Raw genomic sequence first — 27,871 nt, forward strand, 5'->3', positions numbered from 1 at the left:
CTATGCAGTGACAAAGTTAGCGTGATAGTGAGGTGTGTGAGCCATGCCATAGAAATGTAAACAAAATAAAGAGCTAGAGAGCAAAGCCTTTATGTGTGCCTGGGAGTGTCATAGAGCATTTTCAGAACTTTGCAGGTAGTTATGGGTTTTTGATTTTACGAATATATGTAAAAGTCGTAATGATGTTTTGCAGTATACAGTCTACAGTATTTCCAGGTTTTATAGGTAGTCGTAAATCCTTGCTCTCTGTTTCCAGATAGATGAGACCATTTTTTTCTCTCTGTTTGCCTGACTTGGGACACTTAAAGAAAGGAAGTAAAACTACTGTACAATTTATCAGAAATGCCATCCCCTTTTTTAGACTATCACTGTAACATTAAAAAAAATGTAACAATAAAATTGATGGTTATCTCAAGAATGTTCCTTTCAGGACACACAATTAGCTATTAACTATTAATCAGGTCAGGAGGAGTTAAGGCAAGACAAGCCAAAGCTCCATTTAGTCTGTAAATAGAAACAAAAATAAACAGCTTTAGCATTTCAACATGAACGAAAACACCTTTGAAGAGGAGAATGCCCTACCATGGCTTGTGCCCTCTGTGTGACCAGCCTCAGGAAACAGGTGCTCTCCATGACCCCGCCTTTCCACCACTTCCCAGTGGGAGTCTTCTGTGGGAAATGGTTCCCAGCCACAGAAACCGGATTCGAAGTCCCAGGTGAGCTGACCTGCTGTAAGGTGTGGAGAATGAAGCATTGATACATGATGACAGGTTTGTCGTTAGAAGCAAATATTTTTTGCTTTTAAACAGAATTCTTCCTAAATAAAAACAAATTGACTACAAGACAGTTAAAAACAACAACTAAAACAAACTTACATAAATTAATATAACAAGGGTAGTTCACTCCCCTCCCCAACCTGAAACCGATTCCTCTGGATCTGCTTTCCTTTCCTGGTCTCTGGGCAGATAGCTCAGCGGCTGTGGTTACTGGTAACAAGTAGAAGCAACTCTTCCAAAGGGACTCGATTCTGCTTAGTGACACAGTCATAGAGTCCTATACACTAGCTATGGCTGTCGCCTTGGCAATGTGCGGAGTGTCCATTGGTGATCCTATGTGAGTTCAGTTACCTATAGATCCTTCCATGTCACTTTTAAGTCAGAAGGTGATGTGGAGAAACAAGACATAAAACATATACTTGTTCTCAAAAATACTCGCAAAGTGCTAAAGTCTTTGCTGCAGCCAGACCTTCCCACTTATTTCTAGGGATCTCCCAAATCATAGGGATACTTCCCTACACTAGAAATCTTCTACTTTACAGTGATAACATGTCTGTCTGGGTCCAGAGTTGCTTCCATTTTATGCCTGTCGCTTGAGCATAATAACTAATACCTCTCATTTTCCCTCTTACTCTCCCTAATTGGGTTATGTGTTCAATATTACCATTTGGAGACAATAAGTTACATATTATTGCCCAAAGGAATCAAGTCCATGTAAATAATTCTTCTCATTGTAGCAGCCAGCTGCTATTAATTACTGGCAAGGCAATGTGTGAAAAATGGTGTCTCCCTCATGATCTCTGCCCCCCAAACCTTTGGGCAACTAAAAAAGATGTTAAGCTTTTCAAGACAAAAATAACATTGCGCTGTATAAATGTTGCAGTTGTCGACAGGAAAAAATTTGGAATCAGGCCTTTTATCATCTAAATGTTTTATCTGTTGGACGAGGGAGATGGTTCAGTGGGTAAAATCCTTGTCAAGCAAGCATGAAGACCTTAGTTTGGATATCCAGCCCACCATGAAAAGGCAGGTATGGCAACAGTAGCATGCTTCTGTAATTCTAGCCCTAGTTGGGTGGAAGAAGGCAGCTCCATGGACCTGGTAGGCCAGTCTAGCCATTCAGTGAAGTCCAGAGTCAGTGAAAAGACACTGCAACCCCACCCCCCAAAAAAGAGAAGTTGTGTTTTGTGCTTTAAAAGCATCGGATGCTGATAAGAGAACCCAGAGCATCTAACAACATGTCTTCCAGATTCCGTCTGAGCTTTGTTATAGTTTCTCTTGAATTAAGTTTTTAGATGAACAAAACAAAACAAAGGAACAAAGGTATACAGCAATAAAGGAAAACACACTGTATGAACCTCCAGTTTCTGCATATGCCCAAGCATTTGCAGACACAGGCATGCACAGAGGAACACACACACACACACACCACAAAATAAATACGTAAATAAAAATAAATGTCAGCTATTATGTTTTCCACAGAACACTAAACATTTACTGTTCTTTGAAAGTTAAAATTAAATTTTTAGAATCCATCGCCATAAAGATTTGGGAAAGCAACATGATGTTGTGATCTCAGTGAAAACACAGTGAACCACTCAGGTGTTTTTATTGATGGTACTTGTTCTGCTAGATTAAAAAAGGAATGTTTTTTTTTTTTTTAACAAAACTAAATCTTTTATACCATAGTTGCTGTATGGTATAAAAGCCTAATTGAAGGTCCTCAAATTGAGGTTTTTCCATTATAATGTTTCCCCTTTGTATTTCAGGAAGTTTCAGATGAAGTAGTAAATATCAGAAGAAGGGTTGGAGAGATTGCTCAGAGGTTGAGAGCACTGACTGCTCTTCCAGAGGACCCAGTTTCAATTCCCAAAACCCACATGGCAGCTCATAACTGTCTGTAACTCCAGTTCCAGGGGACCGGACACCTGCATGCAAACATACATGCAGAAGAAAATACTCCAATGCACATTAAGAATAATTATAAAAATAAATAAATCACTTAAAAATATAAGAAGAAAGTAGGGTCAAAGACATACTGACGAATGGTCATACTAAGTATTGCAAATGCTACACATGTGTAAAATTGAAATGATATAGATATGTATCTGTCAATAAAATATATTAACTGCAAACACTAATTTTCATTGTCTGGTTACTTTCAACTTGCTGTAACTACAGGGTACATTTCACTATTTCTAAACAGTGCTTGATACTGTTCACAGTTTCAAAGAAATTTTTCTCTGACTTGTTAGAGTAATGCTTTCAAATGAAGATGAAGCTTTTTCTTAATTATTTAACCATGATATAATACAGGCACAAGAAAACAATTCCAATGATAAAGCTGTGGATCATAAAAGTAAATATTTATAAATCTTTTGGTTCAGCTCTTCATGACATAAGAAGAAATCTTGTATGGGAGCCTATGGGGACATACTATTTAGTAACTGCACGTTGGGTTCTAATAACGGTAGATTGTAAACAGGTAGTTGATATTTATGAAACCAACATGGACCAGTGATCTGAGCTTAGTATATAGTGGAGTACAGAGTAACTCTTTCTCACAGTGTTATCTTAGTATCCATCAACATTTTTTGAACTTGAAAGGCCTCTAGAGATAGTACAATAGTAAAATAAAATATCCTTGCTGTGCATGTCTTCCATTTAAGTATTATATTTAGTTTCTCAAATATAAATATAATATAGAACAGGTATAGCTGGATCTTGAGGGAGCGCTATTCCTAGTTGTCTGAGAAAGCGCCAGATTGATTTCCAGAGTGGTTGTACAAGTTTACGTTCCCACCAGCAGTGGAGTAGGGTTCCCCTTTCTCCACAACCTCTCCAGTATATGTTGTCTCTTGAGTTTTGGATCTTAGCCATTCTGATGGGTAAAATCTTTTAATTTGAATTTCCCTGATGGCTAACGAGGTTGAGCATTTCTTTAAGTGTTTCTCTGCCATTTGATATTCCTCTATTGAGAATTCTCTGTTTGGCTCTGTATTCCATTTTTTGCTGTTTAACTTCTTTAGTTCTTTATATATACTGGATATTAATTCTCTGTCATTTATAGGGTTGGTGAAGATCCTTTCCCAAAATGTAGGCTGTTGTTTTATTCTGACAACAGTGTCCTTTGCTTTACAGAAGCTTTTCAGTTTCATGAGGTCCCATTTGTTGATTGTTGCTCTTAGAGGCTGTGCTGTTGGTGTTCTGTTCAGGAAGTTGTCACCTGTGCCAATGAGTTCAAGGCTCTTCCCTACTTTTTCTTCTAAGCAGTTTAGTGTGTCTGGTTTTATGTTGAGGTCGTTGATCCACTTGGACTTAAGTTTTGTGCAGGGTGATAATTATGGATCTATTTGCATTTTTCTACATGTAGACATCCAATTAGACCAGCACCATTTTTTGAAGATGCTGTTTTTTTTCCATTGAATGGTTTTGACATCTTTGTCAAAAATCAGGTGTCCATAAGTGTGTGGATTTATGTCAGAGTCTTCCATTTGATTCCATTGATCCACCAGTCTGTTTCTATGCCAGTACCATGCAGTTATTAGTATTGTTGCTCTGTAGTACAGCTTAAGATCAGGGATGGAGATACCTCCTGAAGATCTTTTACTGTAGAGGATTGTTTTAGCAATTTTGGGTTTCTTGTTGTTCTATATGAAGTTGAGAATTTTCCTTTCCAGGTCTGTAAAGAATTCTTTCCAGGTCTGTAAATTGATAATTTGATGGGAATTGCATTGAATCTGTAGATTGCTTTTGGTAAGATGGCCATTTTTACTACATTAATCCTGCCAAGCCATGAGCATGGGAGATCTTTCCATTTTCTGATATCTTCATCTAATTCTTTTTTCAGAGCCTGGAAATTTTTTTCATACAAGTCTTTGACTTGCTTGGTTAGGTTCACACCAAGGTACTTTATGTCCTTTGTGGCTATTGTGAAGGGTGTTGTCTCCCCAATTTCTTTCTCGGCCCTTTTGTCTTTTGTATACAGGAGGGCTACTGTTTTTTTTTTTTTGAGTTAATTTTGTATCCAGCCACTTTGTTGAAGGTGTTAATCAGCGGTAGTTCTCTGGTAGAATTTTTGGGGTCACTCAGGTATACATCACATTATCTGCAAATAGTGATAATTTGACTTCTTCCTTTCCAATTTGTATCCCCTTGATCTCCTTCAATTGTCTTATTGCTCTAGCAAGAACTTCAAGAACAATATTGAAGAGATATGGAGAGAGTGGGCAGCTTTGCCGTGTCCCTGATTTCAGTGGGATTTGTTTAAGTTTCTCCATTTTGTTTGAAGTTGGATATAGGCTTGCTGTATATTGCCTTTACTATGTTCAGGTATGTGCCATGTATCCCTGATCTCTTCTAAGACTTTAAACATGAAGGGATGTTGGATTTTGTCAAATGCCTTTTCAGCATCTAAGGAGATTATCATGTGTTTTTTCTCTTTCAGTTTGTTTATGTGGTGGATCACATTGATGGTTTTCCGTATATTGAACCACCCCTGCATGCCTGGGATGAAGCCTACTTGATCATAGTAGATGATATCTTTGATATGTTCTTTGATTCAGTTTGCAAGTATTTTGTTGAGTATTTTTGCATGGATGTTCATGAGGGAGATTAGCCTGAAATTCTCTTTCTTTGTTGGGTCTTTGTGAGGTACCAAGGTGACTGTGGCTTCATAGAATAGTTTGGTAGTGTCCCTTCTGTTTCTATTTTGTGGATTAGTTTGAAGAGTATTGGTGTTAGCTCTTCTTTGAAGGTCTGGTAGAATTCAGCGCTGAAACCATCTGGCCCTGGGCTTTTTTTGCATGGTAGATTTTGATGACAGCTTCTATCTCCTTAGGGGATATAGGACTATTTAATTGGTTTACCTGGTCATGATTCAGCTTTGGCATGTAGAATCAGTCAAGAAAATTGTCCATTTCATTTAGATTTTCAAATTTTGTGGCATATAGGCTTTGGAAGTAAGACCTAATTATTGTTTGGATTTCTTCAGTGTCTGTGGTTATGTCCCCCTTTTGGATTTTGTTGATTTGGATGGTGTCTCTCTGCCTTTTAGTTAGCTTTGCTAAGGGTTTGTCTATCTTGTTGATTTTCTCAAAGAACCAGCTTTGGTTTCATTGATTCTTTGAATTGTTTTATTTGTTTCTAATTGATTGATTTCAGCCCTGAGTTTGATTGTTTCCACCTGTCTACTCCTTTTTGGTGTGTCTGCTTCTTCTTTTTCTAGGGTTTTTAAGTGAGCCATTAAGTTGCTTGAATGAGCTGTCTCGAATTTCTTCTTGAAGGCACTTAGTGCTATGAACTTTCCTCTTAGCACTGCTTCCATTGTGTCCCATAAGTTTGGGTATGTTGTGCCTTCATTTTCATTGAATTCTAGGAAGTCTTTAATTTCTTTCCTTATTTCTCCTCTGATCCAGCTGTCATTTAGTAGCAAGTTGTTCAGTTTCCATGTGTGGTAGGCTTTTTGCTATTTTTTTAATTGAGGTCCAGCTTTAGTCCATGATGGTCAGATAGGATACAAGAGATTATTTCAATCTTCTTGTATCTGTGAGTCTTGCTTTGTGACCAACTATATGGTCTGTTTTGGAGAAGGTCCTATGAGGTGCTGAGAAGAAGGTAAATTATTTTGTGTTTGGTGAAAGGTTATGTAGATGTCCGTGAGGTCCATTTGATTCATGACCTTTATCAGAGTTATTGTTTCCTTGTTTAATTTCTGTTTTGTTGACCTGTCCATTGTTGACAGTGGGGTGTTGAAGTCTCCCAATATTGTTTCTGGTTTAGTTCTTTTGAGATAAGTTTTCTCTGTGCAACCCTGGCTGTCCTGGAACTTACTCTGTACACCCGGCTGGCCTTGAACTTAGAGATCCACCTGCCTCTGCTTCCCGAGTGTTGGGACTAAAGGTGTGTACCACCACAGAGAAAAGTTAGAGATTCTTCATCTTGATTCAGACAACCAGCAGATGGGAAGACTCTGATAGTTACCTGGTTCCCTCTTTTTATTTGGCAACTCTCTGTCTTCCTATGGAAGGTACCATTCACATCTAAAGTGAGTCTTGTCCCTTGTGGGTATATCCTCATGGGTATATCTCACAGAATTCTAACTCTAGCCAAGCTGACAACAAATATTAACCATCAAAGTAAACATAAAAATATTCACATGAAATAGTTTGGCATATGAATATGTAAATGTAGTTATGTGACATGCATAATATGGTTATATATTTATCTCAGATCACTCCATCAAGTGGATCTCAACCAAGAATGACAATTTTTTATTGGACTAGTGAGCTTAAAGTATTTGGAAAAATTAAGGCGAGTAAGCAGCAGTATTTGTAGATAAGCACAGAAACCTGTCCCTCTATTCGCTCAGAGGAACTGGAAGACTAGGTCTGAAACCAGTTACATTAGAAAATGATGGAAAAGTAATTCATGCCATTTCAATACACAGAAAAATGTACAAAATTAAAAGTAAAATATCAGCTAATGTTCCAGGATGTATTTGATTAGGACCCCTGTGAAAGTGTCTGTGTCAGAGGGGTGGTGGTGGCAAAGAATCATTTACCACAAGGGAAAACCAAAACAAGACAAAACAAAAACAAAAAAAGAACCACACACACAAAAAAAAAAACAGAATAAACCCAATTTCCAAATGAACAATTGAAAAGAAACATATTCAAAGACCTCAACATAAAACCAGACACATTAAATCAGCTTGAAAAAAAAGTGGGGAATACCCTAGAACTCATTGGTACAGGAGAAAACTTCCTGAACAGAACACCAACAGCACAGGCTCTAAGAGCAATAGTCAATAAATGGGACCTCATGAAACTGAAAAGCTTCTGCAAAGCAAAGGACACCGTCATCAAAACAAAGCGACCACCTACAGATTGGGAAAGAATCTTCACCAACCCTTTATCTGACAGAGGACTCATATCCAGTATATATAAAGAACTAAAGAAGCTGAAAAGCAGCAAACCAAGTAACCCACTTAAAACATGGGGAACAGAGCTAAACAGAGAATTTTCTGTAGAGGAATACCGAATGGCAGAGAAGCACTTAAAGAAATGCTCAACCTCACTAGCCATTAGGGAAATGCAAATCAAAACAACCCTGAGATTTCACCTTACACCCATGAGAATGGCCAAGATCAAAAACTCAAGTGACAACACATGCTGGAGAGGTTGTGGAGAAAGGGGAACCCTTCTGCAGTGCTGGTGGGAATGTAAACTTGTACAACCACTCTGGAAATCAATCTGGCGCTTTCTCAGACAACTAGGAATAGCGCTTCCTCAAGATCCAGCCATACCACTCCTGGGCATATATCCAAAAGAGGCTCAAGTACACAAAAAGGACATTTGCTCAACCATGTTTGTAGCAGCTTTATTTGTAATAGCCAGAAGCTGGAAACAACTCAGATGCCCCTCAACTGAAGAATGGATGCAGAAATTGTGGTACATCTACACAATGGAATATTACTCAGCAATGAAAAATAAGGAAATCATGAAATTTGCAGGTAAATGGTGGGATCTGGAAAGGATCATCCTGAGTGAGTTGTCCCAGAAGCAAAAAGACACACATGGTATATACTCACTCATATAGACATACAACATAGGACAAACCCACTAAAACCTGTGCATCTAAAGAAACTAAGCAAGAGAGAGGACCCTAACTAAAATGTCCAATCCCCATCTGGAAAGGCAAAGAGGATGGACATCAGAAGAAGAAGAAAACAGGAAACAACCTAGGAACCTACCACAGAGGGCCTCTGAAAGCCTCTGCCCTTCAGACTATCAAAGCAGATGCTGAGCCTGATGGGCAACTGTTGGGCAGAGTGAATGGAATTTTAGGTAAGAACTGGGAAATAGTAAGAGCTGGAGAGGACAGGGTCTCCACAAGGAGAGCAACAGAACAAGAAAATTTGAACACAGGGAACTTCCCAGAGACTCATACTCCAACCAAGGCCTATTCATGGAGATAACCCAGAACCCCTGCCCAGATGTAGCCCAGGGCAGTTCAGAGTCCAATTGGGTTACATAGTAATGTGAAGAGGGACTGCCTCTGACATAATCTGATTGGCCTGCTCTTTGATCACCTCCCTCTGGGGGGGGAGCAGCCTTACCAGGCCATAGTAGAGGACAATGCAGCCACTTTTGATGTGAACTGACAGACTAAGATCAGAAAGGAGAGGAGAACCTCCCCTATTAGTGGACTTGGGGAGTGGCATGCAAGCAGAGGGAGGAGGGAGGGTGGGATTGGGAGGGGAGGAGGGAGGGGCTTATGGGGGGAATGAATAAAGTGTAATTGATGGAAAAAAATTTAAAAAAATATCAAAAAAAATAAAAATAAAAAATAAAAAAAAGAAAAGAAACATATTTACTCTCAGCATTGAAACAAAAAATGATAGAGACTTTAGGAAATGTGCATTTCCCAAAAAGAAATGGATCATATTAACTATAAAATATTTAAGTAAATCATTGAAATGAATTTCACATAATCAGAGTAAATACAGTCTCCTTATTCTCTCTGAGGAAAAATAAAGTTAAGTGCAAGCCCCGCTGAGATCACACTGGTTAGAAGATGAAGTGGTGTAAAGCGAGGTGCTGGAAGAATTAATTGAACTTCTGTTTATTATCAGGCCCACCTCGGAGTACTCTTCTGTTTGCCCATTTTCTTCTTCCAGGATCTCCAATGCTTTTAATAAAGTCTTCATTCTCACACCAAGAAAAGCATGTTGTGTGGAGATCCTTTCATTACATGGTGGCATTTATCTTATTGCAATATTTTTCCCCTATATAACAAAATATCTTACGAGCATAAAACATTACAGGAAAATAAATGTCAAAATTTTAATGTTTTATAAAAACTCCTTATTTGTGATTCAGAAAAGAGATTCATTTATTGGAACTCCAGGTTTCAAAAACATCTCATGAATCGTAGTTGCTAAGCTACCTCACAGGAGAACCCCTGACTTGCAATGTAAATTCCATGCTCACTGAAGTTTGGTGCGGTTTGGATCATTACAGGATCTCCCCTCCTTCCTATCAGAAACACTTTTCAAAAGGCCCAGATCGCTGGAGGTGGCTTCTGCAATCACCACGGCTGGTTGGGGGCAGGGGGAGAATAGCAGCGCCTTCCCGTGTCCTCCTTAATTGCTCTCTTCAGCTTCCAAGATAATTGCTTACAGGGGAAAACACAATGTGTTTAACAAGGGTTACCAATACAAAAAATGTCCACAAAGAAAGTTAGTAAGAGCTTTCTCACACTCTTTTTCTTTAAACAATGCTTACATATGCTATGCCATGCATGCACATGTGCACAACCACCATCACACACAACATACACACACACACAGAACACTAATAATAGCAATTTATTTGAAGAACAAAGAGGGATATTTAGCAGTTTTATGAGCAAACACCAACCATTAAATTAACAGCGGCCGTCAAAGGAATAATGCTAATAGTTTCAGAGTGAGAATGACTTTTGTTATATCTCAGGGAAATTAGATTTCCCCTGAAGTAGCCAAAGACTCTTTAAAATCCCATAACCATGAATGGGAGCAGGTAAAAGACTCCAGCAGGCATTGACTTACCACAAGCCTCCGGGTCTTCATCATTGAGGTTGGAGTCTTCCGTTCCGGAGCCATAGACTGAAGAGCGGGGGAGGCACTGGCCACCGGCACAAACGTACTCATGAACAGAACAAGGCTGCTGGAGATGGGTCTGTTCACACGTGTAGACCGAGAGCCGACCAATTCCAATAAAACCTCTCTGCCTCAAAACTGTGCCTTCAAAAGCAACCTTTATGAGAAATGTGGTTAATTTACGAAATTACACTGTGAAAATACAAAAAGGGAAAAGAAAGAGCTGAAGAAGAGTCACAAAGGTAACTCACTGGGGGAAAACACCAAATGATGACGAATTGCAATTGATGACAAAATTAGTGTTGAGAAGTCTGATCTACAATCCTAAGGCTGATAAACCCATTGGGTCCATTAAGGCTTCTGGAAAGCCAATCAAGAAGAAATAAAAGTCCATGTAACCAGGTGGATGCACTTTTACTGCAAACTCATTATTTGAGTACCAGTACAGTCCTTTTTCCTTTATTTTTCAAGAAAAAAATAGTTATTAACTCCGTAGTGTTATAACTGTGTATGTTTTATAAAACTACTAAAATTAATGCTTGACGGGACAGGAGCTTACCTAGAGGGCCTCTGAAAGGCTCTACCCTGCAGGGTATCAGAGCAGATGCTGAGACTTATAGCCAAACTTTGGGCAGAGTGCAGGGAATCTCATGAAAGAAGGGGGAGATAGAAAGACCTGGAGGGGACTGGAGCTCCACAAGGAGAGCAACAGAACCACAAAATCTGGACACAAAGGTCTTTTATGAGACTGATACTCCAACCAAGTACTATTCATGGAGATAACCTAGAATCCCTGCACAGATGTAGCTCATGGCAGTTCAGTGTCCAAGTGGGTTCTATAGTAATGGGCACAGGGATTGTCTCTGACATGAACTGGTTGGCCTGCTCTTTGATCACCTTCTCCTGAGGGGGGAGCAGCCTTACCAGGTCACAGAGGAAGACAATGCAGCCACTCCTGATGAGACCTGATAGACTAGGATCAGAAGGAAGGAGAAGAAAGACCTCCCCTAACAGCAGACTTGGAGAGGGACATGGGTGGAGAAGGGGGAAGGAAGATAGGATTGGGTGGGGAGGAGGAAGGGAGCTATGGGGGTGGAGGGATACAAACTGTGAATAAACTGTAAAAAAATTTTTAAAAAAGAAAACCTGGTGAGAAATATTAGGAAAGAATAAAGAAAAGAACCAACTAAAAAAAAAATCACATAGAAAAGAGCAAGTTTTCCAATAAACGAAGTATTGTAAATTAAAGGGGATGAATCCCTCCTTGTCTAATTGATTTTTCTGGATGTTAGTAACAATGCCTGTAAATGGCTCCACTTTTCATTGACAGCCAAATGCAGGTCATTGCCATTGCCTTAGCAGTCCTTGCGGGTCTACTAAGAATAATGGTTAATAAACTACATGAGGATGTAGTAGAAACAGTTTACTAGATGGCAATTGATGTCCTCTGTCCAACTCAGTAGCCATCACATTAGCTCTGTGTCAAGTGTTCAGTACCCCCAGAGGCTTTGACAGAGGATACACAAAAATGTCTTTGGAGCTGTAGCAGTTTCTTTTGGAGGGAGGATGGAAGCACAAAAGACTCAGGAAGTAAACCTCAAGTCTGGGAGAGCTGACACAGATTATCAAGATGACAAAAGCTTCCTTTGGTGATCAGCTGCCTTGGAGAAGAGTTTCTTCTATTGGCAGAATTACCTCTAAGAGACATTTTGCCTGAGTCCTACCTGTAAAAGACTGACTGTCATTCTGCCTGCCAGAGTCCTGCCAACTGCTGTAGGCTTCAAGATTTTGTGTGCCAAATCCAGATTTCAGGGCTGCAGTTGGCTGCCTTTGCAATATCCTTCCTCCTGAGTGTAAGCTTTTCTCCACATTCCTCTACATCAATAAATCCATTGGTCTGTCAAGTTTACTTTGGTAGAAACATTACTCTGGTCTTTCCTGTCATTGGTATATTTTCTCAGAAAAGTTAAGTTTTTCTTCCCAGGAAAAGTCACACAACAAAAGATAATTTCTCTCTTACTCTAGAGAACATCTCTATCACTATTTCAATAGAACATTTCTGAAATTCATACATAATATTTACCAAAACGCCATTCAACCTCACCCAGTTTAAGTTTTCTGTGAGGTGCTCATATTTTCAAAGACATGCATTTCTTATTTTAAATACTTTTGATCAAATATTAAATGGCAAATACATTTAAAGGTTTGCTCCAGAAGATAATACTCAGTTCAAATCCCATAGATGAGAAAAGTATGCATGCTATTACATCATTCTTCCATAATCAATAACATATGTGCACATATATTATTAGATCAACAGCTGTGCCTTTTAAAAGCAGCAAGAGACCAGATTATATGAGTCATTTCAGGTTTCAAAACTGATGAGTTTAAACTTTGATCTCCAAATCCTGCCATTTCAAATTCATATTTTAATTCTATCCCCTATGCACATAGAAATTTATAATTCTAAAATGTACTGTCTTCAATTTTTGCCTTATTTTATCTTTTTTGCCAAATCACAAGGACAACTCATTTCATGGAAAAAATAAACTCACTGAATATGTCTTCCAAAGATTGTAAATAATAGCTTATAAAATGGTACACTCGTGTCAAGATGTTAACCCAAAAGAGTATAATATAAACCTCACCTTGTAAGACTGATCTAGAAAATAACTATACTTCAAAAATTCCAGGCTCAGAGCAATTGTAAATGTCCACATGGTGGTCCTCCGTATTTGGTGAGAGGCATGTAACTACAGTAAGGCTGTAAAGCGATGAAGCTGGCTTTTCAAGTCGCACATAAAGTCAGCCGCGCTCTCACATTGGCCTCTACACTATACACAGTACAGAATCTCGTCAGTTCTTTCAAGAGATAACCCACCAAGCCTTCCATAGATTTCGGGGTGTAACAGTTTAGTGAGTTGTCTCATCACCTGCCTTTCAACAGAAGTTTACTGTGTATCTCACTGTGATGAGAAGTGTTCCCCTGGGGAGTGCTTGGTTCCGGGAAGCACTAGGCAGGAATACATGGAGAACAAGCAAGGTCTGAGCAGAAGCCCCTCTACAGTAGTTGTTCTGCTCACAGGAAACTTGGCCTGTTAAGAACCAAATGTAATGAAAATAAAATCTAATTATTATCCCCAAAGATAGAAGTCTACTTTTCTCATTTAAATTTAACAGTGGATGATAAGTTATCTATTAGCAAAGGAAAAATCTGAATTACTTATTTGCTTTCTACCTTAAATGTCCTCAGATCTTCTGGTATCAGTACATCTGCTCTCACCCATGTGCTGTGAGTGGGTGTATTGAATGTCCAAGTCAGCTCTTCTTCCTTTGATTCAAAACAGAAAGATGTTACTAATTTCCCAAATTCCACTCTCATGTTTATATACATGTTCTCCTAATTACACTTAGTTGAGATTAGGGTATCTTTATGCTGTTAAGTAATAGGAAACCTAAAGTCCTACAGTTAATAGTGAGATAAATAATAATTTTGAAGGAAAAATATAGAAGCAATCATATCTGTAGAACAAAACTCTTTTAAACATTTCAATTTATCAATGCATATTAATTGCACACAGTAGCAGGGCTTGATGTGAAATCTTCATACATGCATACATCGGACACTGACCACATCCAATCACACTTTTTCCCTTATCAAGAGGAAATAGGCAATTCCATTTCTGAAATAAAACCGCAAAAAGGAGCTGGTAGAATCACCAACTTAAATGTGGGTCTGATTACATTGTACAACAATACTGTGATACTTCAAAGACTCAATATGATATAAAAATATGTAGCTGCACTTGTGTAACCATCTTTTTTTTGTCTATGAGAGAATTTATTCTAATTTCTACACAACAGAATTATTGTCTGAAGATTATTTTCATGTACTTGACACTTCTGGCAATTTTGCCAAAGAATCGTTGCCTTTCTATATCATTATATCTTAGATTTCTATAATTATCATTAATTTTACTTTAGCAACATGAAACAAATTGTTACTATGCAGTTTGAGTTAACTAACATCTTGAGAAAAAAAATTATTACTGTGCTCCATAGCAGAGCTAATTCATCATTGTGTTCTGAGACCATGCTTCCATTCTCTGAATTAGTCTTATACTTCTTCAGATATTAGCAAGCATTTCAAGTGTTTTTTGACACTTCCCTGGGGAAAATAAACCAAATTGTTCAAAATATAGGGAGCCATCATTTTTCAGGAAATCCCATAGTGAAGTGGGGATGACAGAACTGCCTTGGGCTGAGCTCTGACAAGCCTTGCTTGCTCCTAGTATGAAATGGAAAAAACAGGAAACAGCTATGTCTTCAGTCTTAATGATAGGAGGCATATGTTCCCAGGCTCTAGGTTTCTCTTTCCTCATTCAGTTTTACTTATTTCATCCATGTCCAAGATTTTCTTAAAAATGACTCTATCCGAAATTGAGTAGTGTACCCACTATGTCGACCCCAGATTCCCAAGGCTCAAAGATTTAAGAAGGTCTCTTAGAGCTGATAAAGTGTACTTCCTCTCCCTTTTCATTCCTGTCTTCTCCTGAGTTGCCCACAGGAGAGAGAAGCTCACTGTGTTTGGTGTTGAGAGCTCGCATGCCATGCTGGAATGAATTAGTTATAAGAAATTAAGACCTACAACAAATTTCCTCACTAATTATGTCCACATCACTTCAGTTATTTAGCATGAAGACACTCCTACAAATGCTTTTAGTGACACTATGTGGCCAATTACACACACTGATTCCCCCAATGATCATTTCAAAAGACCAATTTAAAACAATTTGCCTTTTACACAATGACTAATTATTTTTCCTCTATATAAAAATAAATACGTTTACTTTTTAAAAAAATAAACTCTCAAAACTTGAGTGCTTTTTCATATACTAACTTAATGGCATATTATGAATGAGACTGAGATATTTCTACCATATTTTTCTGTTTGAAAACACTAGCAGTGATAAAAATGATTTACTCTCAGCTAGTTAATGGTGGGTTTTGTTTTAATTATCAACTTCAGACTACCCAGTTAGTTTGAACAGGCGTCAATGTTAAAAAACAAGAAATCTTCTGCTTTGGAAAGGTTCTCAAGTGTGCTCTAATTTCCTGTTATCATAAAAACCAGTCATTGATCAATTATCAATCAAGAATTGATTGTTCTAGACCAGGATCAAAAATACTGATTCACCATTCAATACTATTCATCACTATTTGTCTCATAGCTGCCAGTCTCCCCTCTCTCTTAGTGAGGAAATCAGCTGTATCCCCTCAAAGTTGGCTTCTTAAAACTACTTTTGAACACATCCTATGATAAAAATCAATGGAACTTGGAAAATAAAATTGTATCAAATGAGAACACCAATACATTGTAAAACACTTCATTCTGATCCAACCATTATATGCATCATACTTATTGGTGGAAATTTAAAATATCAGGTAAAGATTACAAGTCCATTTCCCAGTATCTATAACTTATTAGCACTAAAAATCCCAAGAAGGGATTGTTTTGCCGCGACCACTGTTCAAGACCCTACATAGCTAGACAATGAACACAGAAATCAGATTCCCAGAATGAAGAACATTATTGTTTTTCAGAAAACAAAGGCTGGTTCACATCAAGACACATTTTAAAGACAGTTGGGAGTCTTTTTAAGTATCAACTTAAGTATAAAGCATCAACTTATGATTTCAATGTATAAAGCATCAACAATGATTTCAATAATTTAAATATTATGGGATCACAGCTTTAAAGCATTTGCCACCAAAAATCTAAACTCAATAAAATCATGCTAAAATTTTTATGACAATTCTTGGTCAAAGTAGAAAATTGAAAATTTTAAACATTAGAGAAGCATGAATGGTTCCATAGCATATGCAGATAAAGATTAACTTGGTTTGGGGTTTGTGGGCTGTTGTTTGTACAGAGTTTCTTTCATGAATGAGTAAAGTTGCTAATGTTGCAGAAATATATATATATATATGACAAACACACAAAAAAGAGATAGAGGACCAAATATTTACTGTGATATGTGTCTTTTATTTAAAAAGGAGATGAAGTGGAGTTTTGAAAAAAGATGAGCTGAGAAGCAGGTGGATGAATATGATCATGATAGTGAATATGAAATTCCCTAAGAAATAATAAAAGCATCATATTTTTAAAAGAATCTAGTAACATCTCATTTCAGTAACAAAGAAGAACAAATTGCCCTATGTTTTAGCAGTACCCATACAATTTAATGTTTTAGAATTCTGCAAGTATTTCTGTGAGGAGCAAACAGAAGGAAAGACCAGGTAAGATGAGAACAGTACAAAAAGCAAAGAGAAAAGTAAGTAAAATGAATTCCTCCCATTCTCACATATCCCTCTTATAAGCATTCTTATCTTTCAGGATTAATTATCTTGAAACGTCAAGCTTCAGGAGGAGAAAGAACAGAATAAAATGCTGGTAACTAATATTCTGTGCCACCAGACAAGCACATGTGACAAATATGCTTTTCTTATAAATGTGACAGCCAAAAACCTTTAGGAAATTTCAACTGGATTTGTCCAAAGCACCCTAAAACAAAGGAAACTCATCTGGTAGCCTTACTGTCTCTCTAATGTTGAATTGTCTGTAAGTGTTCTCCATTTCTTAGATGACTATAGTTTTCCCTGTGGTTTTTTATTCCTGTAAATAAGTAGACTCTTCATAACAATTGATATTTTAGACCATTCCATTATATTTAGGTTGGAAAGATATGAATTTGTTTCACTCACCGGAATAACCATAATCTTCATAGCAGCATGCATTTTAATTCAACTCAAATGACTCATTTGTCTTTAGTTAGTAACTGCACATCCTCAAAACTGTACTTACTGATCAGAACAAAGAATTTATTTCCATCATATTTATGCTTTTAATATGGAGATATAAAATCTCACACAGATTATATCAGAACTCTAAAGTAGACCTAACAATGTATATTCTCACATGTCTCATTTTTATTAGGCCCACAATTTCTTAAATAATTTTTTTAAGTTCTTGAATTTTTTATGTATATGTATTTTTTAATTTTAATTTTATTTTTATATAGAGGAAAAATAATTAGTCATTGTGTAAGAAGGCAAATTGTTTTAAATTTTTCTTTTCAAATGATCATTGGGGTAATTGGTGTCTGTAATTTATTTACTTTGTATCCCCCCTTTATTTCCCTCTCTCCTCCCCTCCAATCCCTCTCTTCCTCCACTTTCTCCATGCATACCCCTCCCCATGTCCACTGACAGGGGAGGGTTTCTTTTTCTTCTTTCTGATCCTAGTCTGTCAGGTCTCATCAGGAGTGCCTGCATTGCCTTCCTCTGTGACCTGGTAAGGCTGCTCACCCCTCAGGAGGAGGTGATCAAAGAGCAGGCCAATCAGGTCATGTCAGAAGCAGTCTCTGTTCCCATTACTAATATCCACTATATATAAAGAACTAAAGAAGCTGAAAAGCAGCAAACCAAGTAATCCAATTAAAAACTGGGGTACAATTCTCTACAGAGAATTCTCTGTAGAGGAATATCGAATGGCAGAGAAGCACTTAAAGAAACACTCAGGACAAGATGGCTGCTCCAGGAGAACACTGTGTCTCAGGAGCAGGACAACATTTTTCCATACAGCAACCAAGAGACTGAACTCTGGGACCTAATACAACAGCGTTCGTGTTTCCCAGGTGAGAGGAAACCCCACTGTGTGGGAATCAGTCGGGTCCACTCTCAGGCCACCCAGCCAAAACCTGGAAGAAATCCCTGGTCACACAGGCACTAGGTCTCCAGACCAGAGCCACATGCCTGCTTGTCCTGATCACCTTCCCAGGCTGATCGGAGGGCATAAAAATACCAGAGACTGGGAGTCCCAGTTGCGAGAAAACCCCACAGGGAAAGAAGGAAATGGTACTGACTTGGGTCACCTAGTCTTTCCCTGGAAAAGGTCTCGCAGACCAGCGGGTACGAGCCGCCATCACTGAACTGGGCTCCAGCCGAGAGCACAGACAGTTGCTGCATGCCCAAATCTTCGACACAGACAGAGCTGTGTACCCCAAGGCACCAAAGACTGGGAGTCACTGTCGGGAGAAATCCTCACAGGGAACGAAGCAAAGGGGATGGACTTAGGCCACCCAGTATATCCCTGCAAAAGGTCATGCAGACTGGCCCAACCCAGGGACTTGCTATGCACCAGATAGCCTGCTGTTACCAGGAGAGCAAAACCCATCCACCACATATTACCGCTTGGGTACTGGGGAACAGAGCCCCAACCTCAGACCTACAAAAGCCCGGGATCCCTGAGATCAACCCCCAGATTCAGCTCCAAGGGGCAACAAGTTACCCCTAACAAAACAAAGGACACACAGGATACAGCAACAGATCACTAAATTTACAGTAAGAAACCCAGAAGTAGAACAGCTGTCTTCAGGACTTCTCTGGGTGAGATGAGAGCCCCCTCGACTAACAAGAACCACAGTTACCACTCAGGTCTCTATCCCTGAGGTGAGCAGTGGCAACTCATGAAAAACACCGGCAATCCAGTGACTATACCCAAAAAGCTGAGGAGACTTCCTTCAGGAAAAACTGTTTTCCTGCCAAGGGAATTCTCTCCACCACAGGATCCCAGGAACCACCAGAAAAAAACTCCAAACACCTAAGCTAGCCCAATGGGTAGAGGCCAGTGTAAGCGCTCAACCAACAAAAGACAGAGCAATATGGTATCTCCAGAATCCAGTTATGCAAGGGCAAGTAGCCCTGGACACCCCAGCATGAATGAAATTCAAGAAGATGACCTAACATCTATGCTCATGAAGAGGATAACAGAGGAAACAAATAAAATGTGTATGACCTAGAGGAAGATAAACCCAAACAGATTATGGCCATTCTTAAAGAAATAGAGGAAGATAAAGAAAAATAGATTATGGCCATCCCTGAAGAAATACAGGAAGTTGCAGCCAAACAGTTTGTGGCCTTTAGAGAGGAAATACTTAAATCACTGAAAGAAATAAAAGAAACAGAGGATTGTTGAAACAAACAGCTGAGGGAATTGAAGGGAAAACAGGAAAATACAGTCAGACAGGTGAAGGAAATCAACAAAACAACTCAAGATCTGAAGATAGAATTGGAAAAATTAAAGAAAACACAAATGGAGGAAATTGTGGAGAGAAAGAACTTAGGGAAGAAAACAGGAAATACAGAGGTTAGCATAACTGATAGAATACAAGAAATGGAAGAAAGAATCTCAGGTGTGGAACATACAATGGAAGAAATAGATGTATCTGTCAAAGAAAATGTTAAATCTAAAAAATTCCTGACACAGACTGTCCAAGAAATTCAAGACAACATAAAAAGACAAAACCTAAGAATAATAGGAATAGAGGAAAAACAAGATTCCTTCCTCCAAGGCCCAGAAAATATCTTCAACAAAATCATTGAAGAAAATTTCCTCAACTTAAAGGAGAGACCAATAAGAATACAAGAAGCCTACAGAACACCTAATAAGTTAGACCAGAAAAGAAAATCCTCCTGCCACATAATAATCAAAACAGTAAGTATACAGCACAAAGAAAAAATACTAAAAGCTGCAAGAGAAAAAGGCCAAGTAATATATAATGGCAAACCCATTAGAATCACACCTGATTTTCAACAGAGACTATGAAAGCCAGAAGGGCCTGGACAGATATCATGCAGACTGTAAAACAACACAGATGTCAGCCCAGTCTACTGTACCCAACAAAACTCTCATCCTCATATATGGAGAAAAGAAGATATTCAATGACAAAACCAAATTTCAACAATACCTACACACAAATCCAGTGTTACAAAAGACACTAGAAGGGAAAATACAACCCAAGAAAACTAGCTACTTTCAAAAAACACAGGAAATAATTAACCTCACTAAAGTAAAACAAAAAGCAACCAAGCACACAACATTATGACCACAGCCAACAACAAAATCAAAGGATCTAACAGCCACTGGTCATTAATCTCTCTCAACATCAATGGACTCAATTCTCCAATAAAAAGACACAGGCTAACAGAATGGATGCACGTAAACAAAACCCGGCAATCTGTTGCATACAAGAAACACACCTAAACCACAAAGATAGACATTGTCTGAGGGCAAAAGCCTGGAAGACTGCTTTCCAAGCAAATGGACCCAAGAAACAAGCAGGAGTAGTCATTCTAAAATCTGATAAAATAGACTTTCAACCAAAATTAATCAAAAGAGATGGGGAAGGATACTTCATACTGATCAAGGGAAAATGTCACCAGGAAGACATCACAATCCTGAACATCTATGCCCCAAATACAAGGGCACCCACATTTGTAAAAGAAACATTGGTAAAACTTAAAACATAGATGCCCAGACATTAATACTGGGAGACTTCAACACCCCACTCTCAACAAAGGACAGGTCAACAAAACAGAAATTAAACAAAGAAACATTGTCTATAACAGAGGTCATGAATCAAAAGGACCTAAAAGACAATTACAAAACCTTACACCCAAACACGAAAGAATTTACATTCTTCTCAGCACCTCATGGAACCTTCTCCAAAATAGACCATATAGTTGGTCACAAAACAAGCCTCAACAGATACAATAATCACTTGTATCCTGTCTGATCACCATGGAATAAAGCTGGATCTCAACAACAGAAATAGCAAAAGGCCTACAAACACAAGGAAATTGAACAACTTGCTACTAAATGACAGCTGGGTCAGGGAAGAAATAGAGAAAGAAATTAAAGTCTTCCTAGAACTCAATGAAAATGAAGACACAACATACCCAAACTTATGGGACACAATGAAAGCAGTGCTAAGAGGAAATTCATAGCACTAAGTGCCTTTAAGAAGAAATTTGAGACAGCTCATTCAAACAACTTAATGGCTCACTTAAAAACCCTAGAAAAAGAAGAAGCAGACACACCAAAAAGGAATAGATGGCTGAAAATAATCAAACTTAGGGCTGAAATCAATCAATTAGAAACAAGTAAAACAATTCAAAGAATCAATGAAACCAACAGCTGGTTCGTTGAGAAAAACAACAAGATAGACAATCCCATAGCCAAGCTAACTAAAAGGCAGAGAGATACTATCCAAATCAACAAAATCAGAAATGAAAAGGGGGACATAACTACAGACAATGAGGAAATCCAAAAAATCATTACGACTTACTTCAAAAGTCTATATGCCACAAAATTTGAAAACCTAAATGAAAAGGACTATTTTCTTGATTGATTCCACTTACCAAAGCTGAATCAGGACCAGGTAAATCAATTAAATAGTCCTATATCCCCCGAGGAAATAGAAGCAGTCATTGAAAGTCTCCCATCTAAAAAAAGCCCAGGACCAGATGGTTTCAGCACAGAATTCTACCAGACCTTCAAAGAAGAGCTAACTCCAGTTCTCTTCAAAATATTCCTCAAAACAGAAACAGAAGGAACACTACCAAACTCATTCTATGAAGCCACAGTCACCTTGATACCTAAACCTCACAAAGACCCAACAAAGAAAAATAATTTCAGGCCAATCTCCCTTATGAACATTGATGCAAAAATACTCAACAAAATACTTGCAAACCTAATACAAGAACACATCAAAGATATCATCCACTATGACCAAGTAGGCTTCATCCCAGGCATGCAAAGGTAGTTCAATATAAGGAAATCCATCAATGTGATCCACCACATAAACAAACTGAAGGAGAAAAACCACATGATCATCTCCTTAGATGCTGAAAAGGCATTTGACAAAATCCAACATCCATTCATGTTTAAAGTCCTGGAGAGATCAGGCATACAAGGCACATATCTAAACATAGTAAAGGCGATATACAGCAAGTCTATAGCCAACATCAAACTGAACCGAGAGAACTTAAAGCAATCCCACTGAAATCAGGGACAAGACAAGGCTGACCACTCTCTCCATATCTCTTCAACATAGTTCTGGAAGTCCTTGTTAGAACAATAAAACAGTTGAAGGAGATCAAGGGGATACAAATTGGAAAGGAAGAAGTTAAATTATCACTATTTGCAGATGATATGATAGTATAACTGCTGACACCAAAAACTTCACCAGGGAACTCTACAGCTGACAAACACCTTCAGCAAAGTGGCTGGATACAAAATTAACTCTAAAATACCAGTAGCCCTCCTGTATACAAAAGACAAAAGGGTTGAGAAAGAAATTAAGGAAACAACACCCTTCATTATAGCCACAAATGACAGAAAGTACCTTGGTGTAACCCTAACCAAGGAAGTCAAAGACTTGTATGAAAAAAAAATTTCCAGTCTCTGAAGAAAGAATTAGAAGAAGATATCAGAAGATGGAAAGATCTCCCATGCTTATGGCTTGGCAGGATTAACATAGTAAAAATGGCCATCTTACCAAAAGCAATCTACAGATTCAATGCAATGCCCATCAAATTACCAACATGATTCTTCACAGACATTGAAAGAAAAATTCTCAACTTCATATGGAATAACAAGAAACCCAGAATTGCTAAAACAATCCTCTACAATAAAAGATCTTCTGGAGGTACCTCCATCTCTGATCTTCAGCTGTACTACAGAGCAACAATACTAATAACTGCATGGTACTGGCATAGAAACAGAATGGTGGATCAATGGAACTGAACAGAGGACCCAGAAATAAACCCACACACTTATGGACACCTGATCTTTGGCAAAGATGCCAAAACCATACAATGGAAAAAAGATAGCATCTTCAACAAATGGTGCTGGTCCAACTGGATGTCTACATGTAGAAAAATGCAAATAGATCCATACTTAACACCCTTCACAAAACTAAAGTCCAAGTGGATCAAAGGTCTCGACCTAAAACCAGACACATTGAATCGGTTAGAAGAAATAGTGGTGAAAACCCTAGAACTCGTTGGTACAGGAGACAACTTCCTGAACAGAACACCAGCAGCACAGCCTCTAAGAGCAACAATCAATAAATGGGACCTCATGAAACTGAAAAGCTTCTGTAAAGCAAAGGACACCATCATCAAAACAAATGACAGCCTACAGATTGGAAAAGAACCTTCACTAACCCTTTATGTGACAGAGAGCTAATATCCAGTATATATAAAGAACTAAAGAAGTTGAAAAGCAGCGAACCACGTAATCCAAGTAAAAAATGGGGAACAGGACTGAACAGAGAACTCTCTGTAGAAGAACATCGAATGGCAGAGAAACACTTAAAGAAATGCTCAACCTCATTAGCCATTAGGGAAATGCAAATCAAAACAACCCTAAGATTTCACCTTACACCCATCAGAATGGTCATGATGAAAAACTCAAGTGACAATACATGGTAGAGACATTGTGGAGAAAGGGGAACCCTCCTCCACTGCTGGTGGGAATGTAAATTTGCACAACCACTCTGGAAATCAATCTGGCGCTTTCTCAGACAACTAGGAATAGTGCTTCCTCAAGATCCAGCCATACCATTCCTAGGCATATATCCAAAAGAGGTTTAAATACACGATAAGGCCATTTGCTCAACCATGTTTTTAGCAGCCTTATTTGTAATAGCTAGAAGCTGGAATCAGCCTAGATGCCCCTCAACTGAAAAATGAATGCAGAAATTTTGGTACATCTATACAATGGAGTAATACTCTGTAATGAAAAATAAGGAAATCATGAAATTTGCAGGTAAATGGTGGGAGCTGGAAAGGATCATCCTGTGTGAGCTGTCCCAGAAGCAGAAAGACACACATGGTATATACTCACTCATATAGACATATAACAAAAGATAAACCTACTAAAATCTGTACATCTACATAACCTAATTAAGAGAGAAGACCCTCACTAAAATTCTCAATCCCCATCCTGAAAGGCAAAGAGGCTGGACATCAGAAGAAGAAAACAGGAAACTACCTAGAAACCTGCCACAGAGGGCCTCTGAAAGGTTCTGCCCTGCTGACTATCAAAGCAGACACTGAGGCTCATGGCCAACTGTTGGGCAGAATGCATGGAATCTTATGTAAGAAGTGGGAAATTGTAAGATCTGGAGAGGACAGGAGCTCCACAAGGAGAGCAACAGAACCAGAAAATTTGAACACAGGGTGTTCCCAGAGACTCATACTCAAACCAAGTACCAGGCATGGAGATAACCTAGAACTCCCTGAACAGATGTAGCCCATGGCAATTTAGTATCCAAGTGGGTTCCATAGTAATGGGAAGAGGGACTGCCTCTGACATAATCTGATTGGCCTGCTCTTTGATCACCTCCTCCTGAGGGGGGACAGCTTTACCAGGCTTCAGAAGATGACAATGCAGCCACTCCTGATGTGATCTGATAGACTAAAATCAGAAGGAAGGAGAGGAGGACCTCCTCTATCAGTGGACTTGGGGAGGGGCATGCGTGAAGAAGGGGGATGGAGGGTGGGACTGGGAGGTGAGAAGGGAGGGGCTTATGGGGGGATACATAGTGAATAAAGTGTAATTAATAAAATAAAATTTAAAAAAAAGTACAAAAAAAAATGCTCAACCTCATTAGTCAGCAGGGAAATGCAATCAAAATGACCCTGAGATTTCACCTTACACCCATCTGAATGGACAAGATAAAAAACTCAAGTGACAACACATGCTGTAGAGGTTGTGCAGAAAGGGGAACCCTCCTCCACTGCTGGTGGGAATGTATATGTATTTTATATTGATAGTATCTCGTATATTGACCCCTTTAAATGTTTGAAATGTGTAATAAATAAAGTTAGAATAAAGACTACCTAAGTCTAGTGCTGTATAGATAGGTCAGTGGTTAAGAGCACTTGCAGTAAACCTTACTGAGGATGTGGCTAAGAAAATTATTGAGAGGCAGTCTTGCTCATATTAGAGAAAGAGGACAGGTGAGAAAACCACAAACTCTCACAGTGTCTGTTTTTGTGTGCTATAAACACTTATCACACTCCAAGGATGCAGTGTTGTTAATGGCTAGCCTATGTTCTGAATCTTCACCATGAGTGAAGTTTTATCATCGCTCCTTAGATTGCCCCTCCTTAGAGACACCCTGGCTGCTCCTTCCTGTTTATCTTTCGTCTGTTTGAGAAAATTACAGCCTGCACAACAAAATGCATAAAAGCAATTCAGGTGGACCACTAAGAGCAGGTAATGTGCAACTAGGAGTTAGTCAGATCCCTGACAGGCTGGGAAATAGGGAGAAAAGCCATTATTGAATAACAAAGGTGGTGAATTTTCTGACTTTTCACCCTCATGACCAGGGACAACGGCCTGGCTGAATTTTTCTTTCATTGTAACCGCACCCCACTCTCCAGCAGATGACCAGTCTAGGCGGGTCAAATAAGCGCAAGACTTGAGTTCAACCTCTATACCCAAAGTTGTGGGGCTATCAGCTTCCCTTTCTTTGTTTAAATTGATGAACCCTAAATTAGAGGAAAAAGACTCCCACTCTAGTCTACTAAAGACCATTAAGACCTCCAGCCCTCTAGGAAAGGCTCAAAGGCTCTCCCTCTGTCTTGAAGATGGATTTCTTTCTTTGCACCCTAATGTGTATATTTCTTCATCTTTAGTAGAAGTGGTATTCATCTATTGTGAAAAGAAAAAAGAAAGAAAAAAAGAAGACTTTCTGCTCTGGAAGAAGATCTGGGATTGGATAGCAGTACACATGTGGAGGGAAAAAGGCAGGTGACATTTATAACGCCAGCTACAGGGGATCCCATACCTCTTCCGCTCTCTAATGGCACTGTACAGATATGGTGGACAGGACAACAAGCAGGCAACACATCCACATAAATAAAAATTAGTGGAATTTCTGAAGTCGATTATGACTGAGAAACAGGGAAGTATCAAAGAACAAAAACATCATATAATTCAAATAATTTGAAATAAGTGCTAATGTTTTCTTACCTTATTACTGTACAGCTTTACTTTCAGAACACTGTCTTCCATAGCGTAATAGAATTGCAGATGGCATTTCCTGCCCATGCAATGACATATAGAGCTGTTTAAATATGCACTGCTCTCTGCAGGTCCAAAAGTGGAAGCCTGGCTGGCCCTCATCCACACAAAGTATCCTAAAAGTTAAGACAAAAGAAGCAATTTAGGAATGCAATTATGTGTTGTACTTTTTTTAAACAAAACTTTTTATAGAGTTCTCAAAGGTAGGCTTGAAATATTTTAATTTAAAGGATACTGTGCCTGAAAATGATTCTACCAACAACTGATAAGCTTTAATTTCACATGTCAATTCACTGCTAATTTCTCAAGATGATGTTTAATAGCAACTTCAATGCTGGAATTCAATATTTCCATAAAAGAAATCTGTGACACTGAAATTGTACACCATTAAATTAATATTCTGTATTATTCTTTAATGCTGTGGATATGTGGATGTGCAGTCCTGTGCATGTTCGTGGTTTAAGTACACATGCGTGCACAGATGGAACAGAGGTCAATGTCAGCCGTCTTCCTCAATCACTGTCTACCTTTTGTGAGGCAGTAACTATTCTGAGACTCAAGGCTTGACAAGCAGGCAAGACGGGCTGATAGGGAAGTCCTGTAGAACTCGCTCTCTCTGCCTCCCAAGCAGCGTGGTTATAATCATGCCACCATGCCCGGCTGTGTTTACATGGACTCTGGGGCCTGAAAGCAAGCACTTAACTGAGAAAACATCATGCTAGCCCAATATTCTCTTAAATGTCACATTGCATTTTTTCTTTCATCAAAAAGTCATTAATTTTCCTCTTTTTTAATGCCATGTACTTGTAGTTTTCAAATAAAAATTTTCAAGTGACATTAGAAGAAAAAGGAAAGAGAGAATAAGTCAGGAGCCTGACACAGAGGACCTCTGAAAGGCTCTACCCTGCAGACTATCAATGCAGATGCTGAGACTTATGGGCAACCTTTGGGCAGAGTGCAGGGAATCTTAGGAAGAAGTGGGAAACAGTAAGATCTGGAGAGGACAGGAACTCCACAAGGAGAGCAACAGAACCAAAATATCTGAGCACAGGAATCTTTCCTGAGACTGATACTCCAACCAAGGACTATGCATGGAGATAACCTAGAACCCCTGCACAGATGTAGCCCATGGCAGGTCAGTATCCAAATGGGTTTCCTAGTAATAGGAACAGGGACTGTCTCTGACATGAACTGATCGGCCTGCTCTTTAATTACCTCCCCCTGAGGGGGAAGCAGCATTACCAGGCCACAGAAGAAGACACTGCAGCCACTCCTGATGAGACCTAATCGACTAGGATCAGAAAGAAAGAAAAGAAGTCCTCCCCTATTAGTGGACTTGGGGAGGGGCATGCATGCAGAGGATGGAGAAAGGGAGGGATTGGGACAGAAGGAGGGAGGAAACCACAGAGGGGATATAAAGTGAATAAAGTGTAATTAATAAAGAATAAAAAAATGCTGTTTCTGTTTTTTTACAAACCACATGGAAGAAATAGTTATCTATAGTCTTATGAA

At 38.8% G+C, this 27,871-nt stretch overlaps 1 protein-coding gene across 1 annotated transcript in view; it reads right to left on the reverse strand.

Moving 5' to 3' along the window:
• The window catches only part of Malrd1 (MAM and LDL receptor class A domain containing 1), a 744,773-nt gene that overhangs the window by 612,931 nt on the left and 103,971 nt on the right, over positions 1-27,871 (reverse strand). Inside the window, exons 8-11 of the mRNA XM_060372547.1 lie at positions 26,309-26,475; positions 13,658-13,750; positions 10,369-10,576; positions 583-729 (exon numbers count right to left, since the gene is read on the reverse strand). Coding sequence (XP_060228530.1) covers positions 583-729; positions 10,369-10,576; positions 13,658-13,750; positions 26,309-26,475 — 615 coding nt within the window. The remainder of the gene's footprint in view (positions 1-582; positions 730-10,368; positions 10,577-13,657; positions 13,751-26,308; positions 26,476-27,871) is intronic.

Source organism: Meriones unguiculatus, chromosome 19, assembly GCF_030254825.1.
Source record: "Meriones unguiculatus strain TT.TT164.6M chromosome 19, Bangor_MerUng_6.1, whole genome shotgun sequence".
NCBI classification, from domain to species: Eukaryota; Metazoa; Chordata; class Mammalia; order Rodentia; family Muridae; genus Meriones; species Meriones unguiculatus.